This window comes from Toxorhynchites rutilus, chromosome 2, assembly GCF_029784135.1.
Source record: "Toxorhynchites rutilus septentrionalis strain SRP chromosome 2, ASM2978413v1, whole genome shotgun sequence".
NCBI lineage: Eukaryota > Metazoa > Arthropoda > Insecta > Diptera > Culicidae > Toxorhynchites > Toxorhynchites rutilus.
The window spans coordinates 201,382,287-201,394,409 of NC_073745.1; the positions used below are offsets into that span (position 1 = coordinate 201,382,287).

The 12,123-nt window shown below is 45.6% G+C and overlaps 1 protein-coding gene across 1 annotated transcript; it reads left to right on the forward strand.

Annotated features, from left to right (window-relative positions):
• The first annotated feature begins 6,065 nt into the window (after positions 1-6,065).
• LOC129769932 (uncharacterized) lies at positions 6,066-7,280 on the forward strand. Its single transcript, XM_055772468.1, has 3 exons — positions 6,066-6,281; positions 6,374-6,523; positions 6,586-7,280. Exons 1-3 carry the CDS (start codon positions 6,209-6,211, stop codon positions 7,077-7,079), a joined length of 717 nt encoding a protein of 238 aa, XP_055628443.1. The 5' UTR covers positions 6,066-6,208; the 3' UTR covers positions 7,080-7,280.
• The last annotated feature ends 4,843 nt before the right edge of the window (positions 7,281-12,123 follow it).

Genomic DNA, 12,123 nt, shown 5'->3' on the forward strand with positions numbered 1-12,123 from the left:
ATTGCCACTGTTCAGTCCGGTGGCAGAGAAGAAATGGGATTGAAAGAGAAAATATAGTTATCTAAACGCCCTATCAACCCCGTTTTGATTGGCATGGTTTCCCCAACATAGCCATCAAAACCAAGCTGCCTGGGGAATGCGATGCGATGCGATGCGATGCGATGCGATGCGATGCGATGCGATGCGATGCGATGCGATGCGATGCGATGCGATGCGATGCGATGCGATGCGATGCGATGCGATGCGATGCGATGCGATGCGATGCGATGCGATGCGATGCGATGCGATGCGATGCGATGCGATGCGATGCGATGCGATGCGATGCGATGCGATGCGATGCGATGCGATGCGATGCGATGCGATGCGATGCGATGCGATGCGATGCGATGTGATGTGATGCGATGCGATGCGATGCGATGCGATGCGATGCGATGCGATGCGATGCGATGCGATGCGATGCGATGCGATGCGATGCGATGCGATGCGATGCGATGCGATGCGATGCGATGCGATGCGATGCGATGCGATGCGATGCGATGTGATGCTCTGTTCAGTCCGGTGGCAGAAAATAAATGCCACTGTTCAGTCCGGTGGCAGAGAAGAAATGGGATTGCCACGGTTCAGTCCGGTGGCAGAGAAGAAATGGGATTGAGAGAGAAGAACATAGTATTTAGGCGAGCGATGCGATGCGATGCGATGCGATGCTCTGTTCAGTCCGGTGGCAGAAAATAAATGGGATTGCCACTGTTCAGTCCGGTGGCAGAGAAGAAATGGGATTGAAAGAGAAGAACATAGTATTTAGGGGAGCGAGTGAGAGAAACTGTGCACCTATCTCATTGCAAATGAAACTAAATTAATTTCCGAGCGGGCACCGGCTAATAAACCACTGTTCAGTCCGATGGCAGAAAAGAAATGGGATTGCCTCTGTTTAGTCCGGTGGCAAAAAATAAATGGGATTGAGAGAGAAGAACATAGTATTTTGGGCGAGCGATGCGATGCGATGCGATGCGATGCTCTGTTCAGTCCGGTGGCAGAAAATAAATGGGATTGCCACTGTTCAGTCCGGTGGCAGAGAAGAAATGGGATTGAAAGAGAAAATATAGTTATCTAAACGCCCTATCAACCCCGTTTTGATTGGCATGGTTTCCCCAACATAGCCATCAAAACCAAGCTGCCTGGGGAATGCGATGCGATGCGATGCGATGCGATGCGATGCGATGCGATGCGATGCTCTGTTCAGTCCGGTGGCAGAAAATAAATGGGATTGCCACTGTTCAGTTCGGTGGCAGAGAAGAAATGGGATTGAGAGAGAAGAACATAGTATTTAGGCGAGCGATGCGATGCGATGCGATGCGATGCGATGCGATGCGATGCGATGCGATGCGATGCGATGCTCTGTTCAGTCCGGTGGCAGAAAATAAATGGGATTGCCACTGTTCAGTCCGGTGGCAGAGAAGAAATGGGATTGAAAGAGAAAATATAGTTATCTAAACGCCCTATCAACCCCGTTTTGATTGGCATGGTTTCCCCAACATAGCCATCAAAACCAAGATGCCTGAGGAATGCGATGCGATGCGATGCGATGCGATGCGATGCGATACGATGCGATGCGATGCGATGCGATGCGATGCGATGCGATGCGATGCGATGCGATGCGATGCGATGCGATGCGATGCGATGCGATGCGATGCGATGCGATGCGATGCGATGCGATGCGATGCGATGCGATGCTCTGTTCAGTCCGGTGGCAGAAAATAAATGGGATTGCCACTGTTCAGTCCGGTGGCAGAGAAGAAATGGGATTGAAAGAGAAAATATAGTTATCTAAACGCCCTATCAACCCCGTTTTGATTGGCATTGTTTCCCCAACATAGCCATCAAAACCAAGCTGCCTGGGGAATGCGATGCGATGCGATGCGATGCGATGCGATGCGATGCGATGCGATGCGATGCGATGCGATGCGATGCGATGCGATGCGATGCGATGCGATGCGATGCGATGCGATGCGATGCGATGTGATGCGATGCGATGCGATGCGATGCGATGCGATGCGATGCGATGCGATGCGATGCGATGCGATGCGATGCGATGCGATGCGATGCGATGCGATGCGATGCGATGCGATGCGATGCGATGCGATGCGATGCGATGCGATGCGATGCGATGCGATGCGATGCGATGCGATGCGATGCGATGCGATGCGATGCGATGCGATGCGATGCGATGCGATGCGATGCGATGCGATGCGATGCGATGCGATGCGATGCGATGCGATGCGATGCGATGCGATGCGATGCGATGCGATGCGATGCGATGCGATGCGATGCGATGCGATGCGATGCGATGCGATGCGATGCGATGCGATGCGATGCGATGCGATGCGATGCGATGCGATGCGATGCGATGCGATGCGATGCGATGCGATGCGATGCGATGCGATGCGATGCGATGCGATGCGATGCGATGCGATGCGATGCGATGCGATGCGATGCGATGCGATGCGATGCGATGCGATGCGATGCGATGCGATGCGATGCGATGCGATGCGATGCGATGCGATGCGATGCGATGCGATGCGATGCGATGCGATGCGATGCGATGCGATGCGATGCGATGCGATGCGATGCTTTGTTCAGTCCGGTGGCAGAAAATAAATGGGATTGCCACTGTTCAGTCCGGTGGCAGAGAAGAAATGGGATTGAAAGAGAAAATATAGTTATCTAAACGCCCTATCAACCCCGTTTTGATTGGCATGGTTTCCCCAACATAGCCATCAAAACCAAGCTGCCTGGGGAATGCGATGCGATGCGATGCGATGCGATGCGATGCGATGCGATGCGATGCGATGCGATGCGATGCGATGCGATGCGATGCGATGCTCTGTTCAGTCCGGTGGCAGAAAATAAATGCCACTGTTCAGTCCGGTGGCAGAGAAGAAATGGGATTGAAAGAGAAAATATAGTTATCTAAACGCCCTATCAACCCCGTTTTGATTGGCATGGTTTCCCCAACATAGCCATCAAAACCAAGCTGCCTGGGGAATGCGATGCGATGCGATGCGATGCGATGCGATGCGATGCGATGCGATGCGATGCGATGCGATGCGATGCGATGCGATGCGATGCGATGCGATGCGATGCGATGCGATGCGATGCGATGCGATGCGATGCGATGCGATGCGATGCGATGCGATGCGATGCGATGCGATGCGATGCGATGCGATGCGATGCGATGCGATGCGATGCGATGCGATGCGATGCGATGCGATGCGATGCGATGCGATGCGATGCGATGTGATGCGATGCGATGCGATGCGATGCGATGCGATGCGATGCGATGCGATGCGATGCGATGCGATGCGATGCGATGCGATGCGATGCGATGCGATGCGATGCGATGCGATGCGATGCGATGCGATGCGATGCGATGCGATGCGATGCGATGCGATGCGATGCGATGCGATGCTCTGTTCAGTCCGGTGGCAGAAAATAAATGCCACGATGCGATGCGATGCGATGCGATGCGATGCGATGCGATGCGATGCGATGCGATGCGATGCGATGCGATGCGATGCGATGCGATGCGATGCGATGCGATGCGATGCGATGCGATGCGATGCGATGCGATGCGATGCGATGCGATGCGATGCGATGCGATGCGATGCGATGCGATGCGATGCGATGCGATGCGATGCGATGCGATGCGATGCGATGCGATGCGATGCGATGCGATGCGATGCGATGCGATGCGATGCGATGCGATGCGATGCGATGCGATGCGATGCGATGCGATGCGATGCGATGCGATGCGATGCGATGCGATGCGATGCGATGCGATGCGATGCGATGCGATGCGATGCGATGCGATGCGATGCGATGCGATGCGATGCGATGCGATGCGATGCGATGCGATGCGATGCGATGCGATGCGATGCGATGCGATGCGATGCGATGCGATGCGATGCGATGCGATGCGATGCGATGCGATGCGATGCGATGCGATGCGATGCGATGCGATGCGATGCGATGCGATGCGATGCGATGCGATGCGATGCGATGCGATGCGATGCTCTGTTCAGTCCGGTGGCAGAAAATAAATGCCACGATGCGATGCGATGCGATGCGATGCGATGCGATGCGATGCGATGCGATGCGATGCGATGCGATGCGATGCGATGCGATGCGATGCGATGCGATGCGATGCGATGCGATGCGATGCGATGCGATGTGATGCGATGCGATGCGATGCGATGCGATGCGATGCGATGCGATGCGATGCGATGCGATGCGATGCGATGCGATGCGATGCGATGCGATGCGATGCGATGCTCTGTTCAGTCCGGTGGCAGAAAATAAATGCCACGATGCGATGCGATGCGATGCGATGCGATGCGATGCGATGCGATGCGATGCGATGCGATGCGATGCGATGCGATGCGATGCGATGCGATGCGATGCGATGCGATGCGATGCGATGCGATGCGATGCGATGCGATGCGATGCGATGCGATGCGATGCGATGCGATGCGATGCGATGCGATGCGATGCGATGCGATGCGATGCGATGCGATGCGATGCGATGCGATGCGATGCGATGCGATGCGATGCGATGCGATGCGATGCGATGCGATGCGATGCGATGCGATGCGATGCGATGCGATGCGATGCGATGCGATGCGATGCGATGCGATGCGATGCGATGCGATGCGATGCGATGCGATGCGATGCGATGCGATGCGATGCGATGCGATGCGATGCGATGCGATGCGATGCGATGCGATGCGATGCGATGCGATGCGATGCGATGCGATGCGATGCGATGCGATGCGATGCGATGCGATGCGATGCGATGCGATGCGATGCGATGCGATGCGATGCGATGCGATGCGATGCGATGCGATGCGATGCGATGCGATGCGATGCGATGCGATGCGATGCGATGCGATGCGATGCGATGCGATGCGATGCGATGCGATGCGATGCGATGCGATGCGATGCGATGCGATGCGATGCGATGCGATGCGATGCGATGCGATGCGATGCGATGCGATGCGATGCGATGCGATGCGATGCGATGCGATGCGATGCGATGCGATGCGATGCGATGCGATGCGATGCGATGCGATGCGATGCGATGCGATGCGATGCGATGCGATGCGATGCGATGCGATGCGATGCGATGCGATGCGATGCGATGCGATGCGATGCGATGCGATGCGATGCGATGCGATGCGATGCGATGCGATGCGATGCGATGCGATGCGATGCGATGCGATGCGATGCGATGCGATGCGATGCGATGCGATGCGATGCGATGCGATGCGATGCGATGCGATGCGATGCGATGCGATGCGATGCGATGCGATGCGATGCGCTGTTCAGTCCGGTGGCAGAAAATAAATGGGATTGCCACTGTTCAGTCCGGTGGCAGAGAAGAAATGGGATTGAGAGAGAAGAACATAGTATTTAGGCGAGCGAGCGAGAGAAACTATTTTCCTATCACATTGCAAATGCAACTAAATTAATATGTCGATCTCTAAAACCTCTAAATATTGGGTTATGCAGAAATTTATGCTTCATTTGTATGGCTACATTTTTACTATATTGCCTCGATTGTAAATGTTCACGGCCGTTACCATAAATTAGTCTTAGTTAAATAACATAGATAGCGTTATTGCATTGTTCAACAACGTTTTGGGTAAGTTAATTTTCTTTGTAACATCCTTCGCCAGCCGGTGAAACTACCATCTAATTTCCGGCCAATCCGCGATAATCCTTGAACACATCACACCTGCCCAGTCGGAAAGTATAACTGCTTCCCGAATAACGTCAGCACCGAACATTATCACAGCTCCATCGATCGTCATGAAACATGAATATATAACAAACCGGCGAAATCAATACTAAAACTGTACGGTGCAGAAAATAATCATCGATCTCACCAAATTGGTCATACGGAATTAGGCTTGTACACACCGGGAACAACAGAAGCAATAATAATTTACCTTGTTTGAATACTAACTAATCTCCTCGCCGTGTTCGGTATAAAAGCTACTGATCCCGATGTCAGAATTATCAGTAGTCGGTGGAAACTTATCCAAGCGTTACATAAGTTTAGCTCCTGATCACTGTACCGAGGTTTCAATTAGAATACTTTAATTAGTCTTATTTTTTTCGAGTATTATAGAGGCAGAAAGAAACAGTGAAGATGTATAAATTCGTAGCTTTGTTCGTCGCCCTGTGCGGGATAAGTGTTGGCTTCGCAAGTCCTGTTCGGAAATGTGAGTGATCTAGTGAATTGAAGTTTTATTAAACAATTTTGTGTCAAATGCGAATAAATAAATCTACTCAATCGATGTATTTCAATCGACAGCTATCGTGTATTACCGTCAGGCTTACATGACACCTCAGACTATGTATGGATTCCATTACCAAAATCAACAGTTGCAAGACGAAAATCCTTCAACAGGAATTGCTGCCTTTGCTGTCGGAAATACAATTGCTCCTGGAACATATCTGAAGGGTGAGTTATCACATGTCGGAAGTTAAACTTGGTCAATGAACGTATTTACAATGATTCAACAGACTGTGAAACTAAAGATGTTGAAAGTGCCGAACAGCCAGCTGAAGATGAGCAGAATGTACTATCTGTTGCTGAAGCTTTGCCGGAGTCCGATATTGTTCCACTCGAAGATGAAACTCAGAGCGATGTTCCAACCGATAGCGATCAGGTAGCCGACGAAACTAATGATGATGAACCCGCCGCTGCTCCTGCTATTTCCCCTGTAATTCCTGCCGTGATACCAGTGGCAGTACCGGCTAAGAAGAAAAAAGTTATCGTGCAGTCCGATTCCGCCGAGGATGATGTTCCAGCACTCCCAGTTGGTTTCTTCCCAATCAACTTCGGAAGCACCAAAGGAGCAGTCATTGCTGTCGCCAACTCGTACAGCACTGGAAAGGAAGGAACTGCCATTAGTACCGCGAATGCTCACGGAAGTCCCGCTGCGGCCGAGCTGAGGAGAATTGCACCAGTCCAGCTGAAACAAAAACCCGCCAAGCTTCGCGCCAGGAAACATTAGAACACTGGCCAGCTTCCTCTATCTTGATGAACATCCTGAATTATCGAGTGATAAACGATTTTGCCTTAGGTTTATGAAGTAAAAGTTCAAACTCGAATCGACTAGCAACTTGATTCAGCAATTTAGCAAACATTTAATATTTATTGTAATTAAAAAAGCTCTTCCCGAAGTCGTCTCAAATATACCTGATTTTAATAATTATGTGTAATGTGTTATCCAATTTGTATTTACCGCACAATGTTTTGTGTTACATTGGTACCTAATCAGATCGGTCAATGGCTTCACTCAATCATTCACATGCGCACCATGCTCCAATATTCTATTCTGTTTTCAAATTGCTTAAAATGATATCATATTGTTAAACGAATCTTTCATAAAAAATTATGATGCTAATTGTCCGTCTGTCAAGTGGTTTGAATAATGATAAATATCCGATGTGATTATCAGAGGAAATAATAGATAAAATACGTGATTTCATGATTTATGAAGAGCTATAAAATCCTGCGCATGACCAAAGATTTTAACAAATCGGTCCGTTTTTTAACTCATTCATCAACACTACCTCAACCGCCCAATCTGGCTTCCTGTGGCTATTTACTGTTTCAGAATTTATTTTGGCTATGAAAGAAAACCGTTTTGACTAAATCGAAGACATTCAACGGACGGCGATCGCCATACTAAAAAACTTCACAACCAATGACGCACAAAAGTAATTTTATTCAATTGTCGAACGAGTAAAATTAATGTTTTGACGTAGGACTACGTATATATTTACGGGTGTCAAATCAGGAAACATGTCACGCTTTTATAGAGTAGTTTTAAAACTAATAACACTTTTCACTGCAAACGGATTTTGATGTTTTGAATGCTAATGAAATCGGAACATCTTCAAGATTTGTTGTATATGTTGTATATTATGAAGATATTCTCATACAGCTTTTCAGTTCCCTTCTGTGCTTCCTAAACTGATCCGTCTATAACGAGCATCAAAAAATATTCCAATACCATTGCGAAATCAATCGTAGCAAAACGTAGGGTGAGCGACAACACGAATGTATTTTGGAACGGAGGATGTTTCAGAAGTCTTGGATCGGTCAATCGTTGATATCGCTGGAACCTTTCGGTCAATTCTTCAGTAGGTCAAACGCTTTCTTCCACAAATATCAGCCCGGCTCTCGATTTTTTGTTATTTCGGTCTTGAACTTATTTAAGCGTCCGCACGTTCTATGTTGTATCATTACCAGCTGACTTTTTAGCTGGGAAGGAAAAAAACCCAGAAACCAACGTTGATCTGTGTACGACATCTCAAGAGTATTCATTAACCAGAATGCCTTCTTCGTTGCTCGGGGTACACATTGTCAGATGAAACAAAGGTCTTGTACGTGTTCAGCTCCTTGTAAAATATCCTAGATCATCGAAACCTTTCCATTCCCGCACACTTCCGAATAGTTGAACCGATTCCGAACGAATGGAATGAAGAAACCTTCTTTTGCGTGTAATTTTCCAACCGTTTCGTTGCTGTCTAGACCGACTGGGATGCTAATTTGCACTGTGTGAATTCGACATTCAAGAGATTAAGTTCTCAGGTTCTCATCCGCTTCCAAATGTACAATGGTCCAGAAAGCGCACTCAAGTGGAAATTTGCGTCTAGAGTCCGACAGTTACTCTCTACACAGAAACTGTCTTCGACCAAGTTGTTAACTATAATTCGCGTTGAAGGCATTGAGCTCCGTTCACGAGTTCAGGGGAGCCTCAAACATAATATTTGATTTTCAGGCGGAATGAACACCTTCTTAAAATAAAATTATGAATAAAAATTAACTTTAAATGAAAAACCCTTTTCTTTTGCAGGTGGTGAAAAAATTTCATACGAAAATTGTTTTCGAAGAGAAATTCATGTTATACTGAAAAGTTTCAGTAAAAATGTCAGAAATGTATAGACAAATGATTAAATGAGTCACCTGATGTGAAAATTTTCGTTCAAATTTTAACATTTTCAAAATGGCTTCGTGTCCTCTAATCTGATTGAGATCACATTTTCGAGTTTGGGACCCAAATTATGACCCCTGATTGAAAGTCGCCACTAGACGTCAACACCGTACCACTGTCATCGCGAATTGATCGCTTATTTTTATGTTGTCAAAAATAAGATGGCCAAAATTTTCGATGTGAAAATAAATCTAACTTTCTTATCTTCATAGATAGAGGTAAACATAGTTCGACAATGTTGTAGCACCAGTTAATGTAAGCAACTTTGTAGAACAAAGTTTTTATCTGTCTCCTAAAATAATGATATAGCGCTTTTTTCTAAGTTGCATTATGGTCACCATAAAAAAACGAATTTTCTGGTCTAACTTTTATATTCCAAATTCTATATGTCAACTATCTTCAGAAGACATTCAGAGCTAACTATGACAAATATTTTGCGATGCAAAATTTGTCAATATCTCAACTCTACTCAAAGTTATTGATATTTCTCCCCCAAAAATACGCCTTTTTCATTTATTTGTGGTTTTTTCTGGGGAAAACATGAAAAATATTTATTGGCAGTATTTGAAAGAGAATATTTGACTCTACATGATGTGAGATTCTGAATACTATTTTTTTTTTGTATTTGAATAAACTGAAATTTAAATCATGAGTTTTTGTGTGAAAAACCATCAATAACAATCTTTTTTTTCGATCGCATTATTCATCGTAATTTTTCGGTTTTTTTTCGTCCTTCAACCTCGTTTCCGTGTTCATATTGTCCAGAAGTACTTCGTGACGAAAAAGGTACAGTCAATCCCAAAATTGAGTATACACATGCTACTCGACGATACTCGCCATTTATTTGGTACAAAATATTTTGAAATCATTTCTTCTTTTGATGCATATTAATAACACACACATTTAACTAACTATGCGCGCAGGAAAATTTTTCGGAAAGATTTTTACTAATTATTTATTCCAAAAAATTGAAAACAATCTCTATTCTAAGCATCGCAAAATTGAGTGTACACCTTAAATTTCACCAAACAAATGAACTTTTTTAGTAAGATCTTTGCGAATTGGCGTACTTTTTTCCTCATTTTGTGACGTCAACCCCTAACCACTGCTTTGGCAGTGTTGGTTTTTGTTTTTTGTAGATGTTTGAAAAAGTTTTTATCAAAATGGCAAGTAAGAGGAAAGAAATAGATATTGTTTCACGTACAATAATAATAAGTAAGACATGTCCAGAAAAGACATTGCAGGAAATAGCAGCTGCTGTTAGGAGAACCCACTCCATAGTGAAGAAAATCATGAACAAGTGGAATTACGAAGGAACAATCGAAAATCTCCCCGGTAGAGGACGCAACGGATCCTCTCTTCTGATGATGAACGAGTAATTGTGCGAGCATTGCGAAAGAACTCTTTAAACAAACATTCCTAAATTGACTACCGAAGAAACCTGTCAGCGCAGACACTGTCCGGAGAGCAGCATACATGAACAATCTGAGAGATCGTGTTGGCCTTTAAAATATTTGATCCCAAAGGTGAATATGAAAAAAATGACTACAGTTTGCTAAGGCATATGTAAACAGGCCTAAGGAGTTTTGGAATAAGGTATTTTATACGGTTGAGCCGGAAACCAATCTCCTTGAATCGGATGGAAGACAGATGGCGTGGAAGAAACCAGGAACGGTGCTCCAGGTTCAGCCATCCACAATTTCAGCGGCCCGGCTTCATTTTCGCATTTATAAAGAAAAGTGTAAAATGTGCCAAATTTTCTCTTTTTTGACCTCCATTGTTAACACCCTGTAACTCACAACTGAATGCAACAAACAAAAAACAGCAAAAGATTTTTTTCTAGTATGAAATGTTACCTTTACAACGAGTCTAAACTCGAAACTGTATGATCGATATTACGCGAGACATTGATCACTATCGAGAAAATAATGGAAAACTTTTCCCCCAACCTAATATACGAGGTCTGTTCAAAAAAGAATCGCGACTTTCGAATTTACGCGGGTTACGTATATTCGATTCTAGATTTTTTAATATCATTATGTTGGTACTCGTGCTGTCACTTATGCTGACAAGTATGGCTATTTTTAATGTTCAATTAATTTTTGACAACTGCTTTTCTTACACGTGCTTTGGTTTATCTTCGATTTCGCCTATCTCTAGAGAAATCTCTTCGTAGTGCTGAAGCAAAATCGGCTATGGCTATGGAAATGCCTAATGGAATGGGATAGAGTGGACCACTCCGATAAACGTTGTTTCGCTCCAAGGTAGGTTCACCAGATGTCACAATCAACATTCGGAATGTGTTCGCGCACTTAATTTTGTTTTTCACGCAAAATTTGATACAGATTTTTTGATCCATTTTTGCAATAGACAAAAATCGAAGATGAACCAAAGCACGTGTAAGAAAAGCAGTTGTCAAAAATTAACTGGACATTCAAAATAGGCGTACTTGTCAGCATAAGTGAGACCATGAGTACCAACATAATGCCAAAAAAACTAGAATCAAATATACGTAACCCGCGGAAGTTCGAAAGTCGTGATACTTTTTGAGCAGACCTCGTATACACCATAGCAATATAAGAGCAATAAGAGCGAACGAAACAAGAGACACATTGCAAATAAGCACGCATTAAACCGTTCCGTTTACTTTGCCAAATACACGGTCCAGGCCGAAAAAAGGTTTAAGTTTATACTCTCCTTTTTACCCTTAGAAATCACTTTCCAACTTCATTTTATAATGTGTTCTAATATTATCACGCATTTATGAAACAGCACCAGTGGCTATGTGAATAGCGTGGTCGTGCAAAAACAGCCTTGCATTACAGCCTTTTTTTTATATATATTTTTTTTATCCGTATAATAGTGACTTTCAACTCATTTGGCTGGTTCGTCACTTTTACTTCCATTTTTGGAAGAATGTCGGGAGTGAGAATTGAACTCGTGACCTTCAGCGTGAGAGGTATGGATGTTACCACTACGCCAGATCACCTCCACAGCCGGTCTTAGCTCAATCCCTGCTTAACATCGTTGGGACTTTTTTTTGGGTACAATCCCA

What these genes read in the sequence shown, in the direction of transcription:
- LOC129769932 (XM_055772468.1), top strand. Translation starts at nt 6,209, where the DNA reads ATGTATAAATTCGTAGCTTTGTTCGTCGCCCTGTGCGGGATAAGTGTT. An exon ending in CGCAAGTCCTGTTCGGAAAT is followed by an intron (nt 6,282 to 6,373) that starts GTGAGTGATCTA and finishes TTCAATCGACAG; the next exon opens with CTATCGTGTATTACCGTCAG. An exon ending in TCCTGGAACATATCTGAAGG is followed by an intron (nt 6,524 to 6,585) that starts GTGAGTTATCAC and finishes ATGATTCAACAG; the next exon opens with ACTGTGAAACTAAAGATGTT.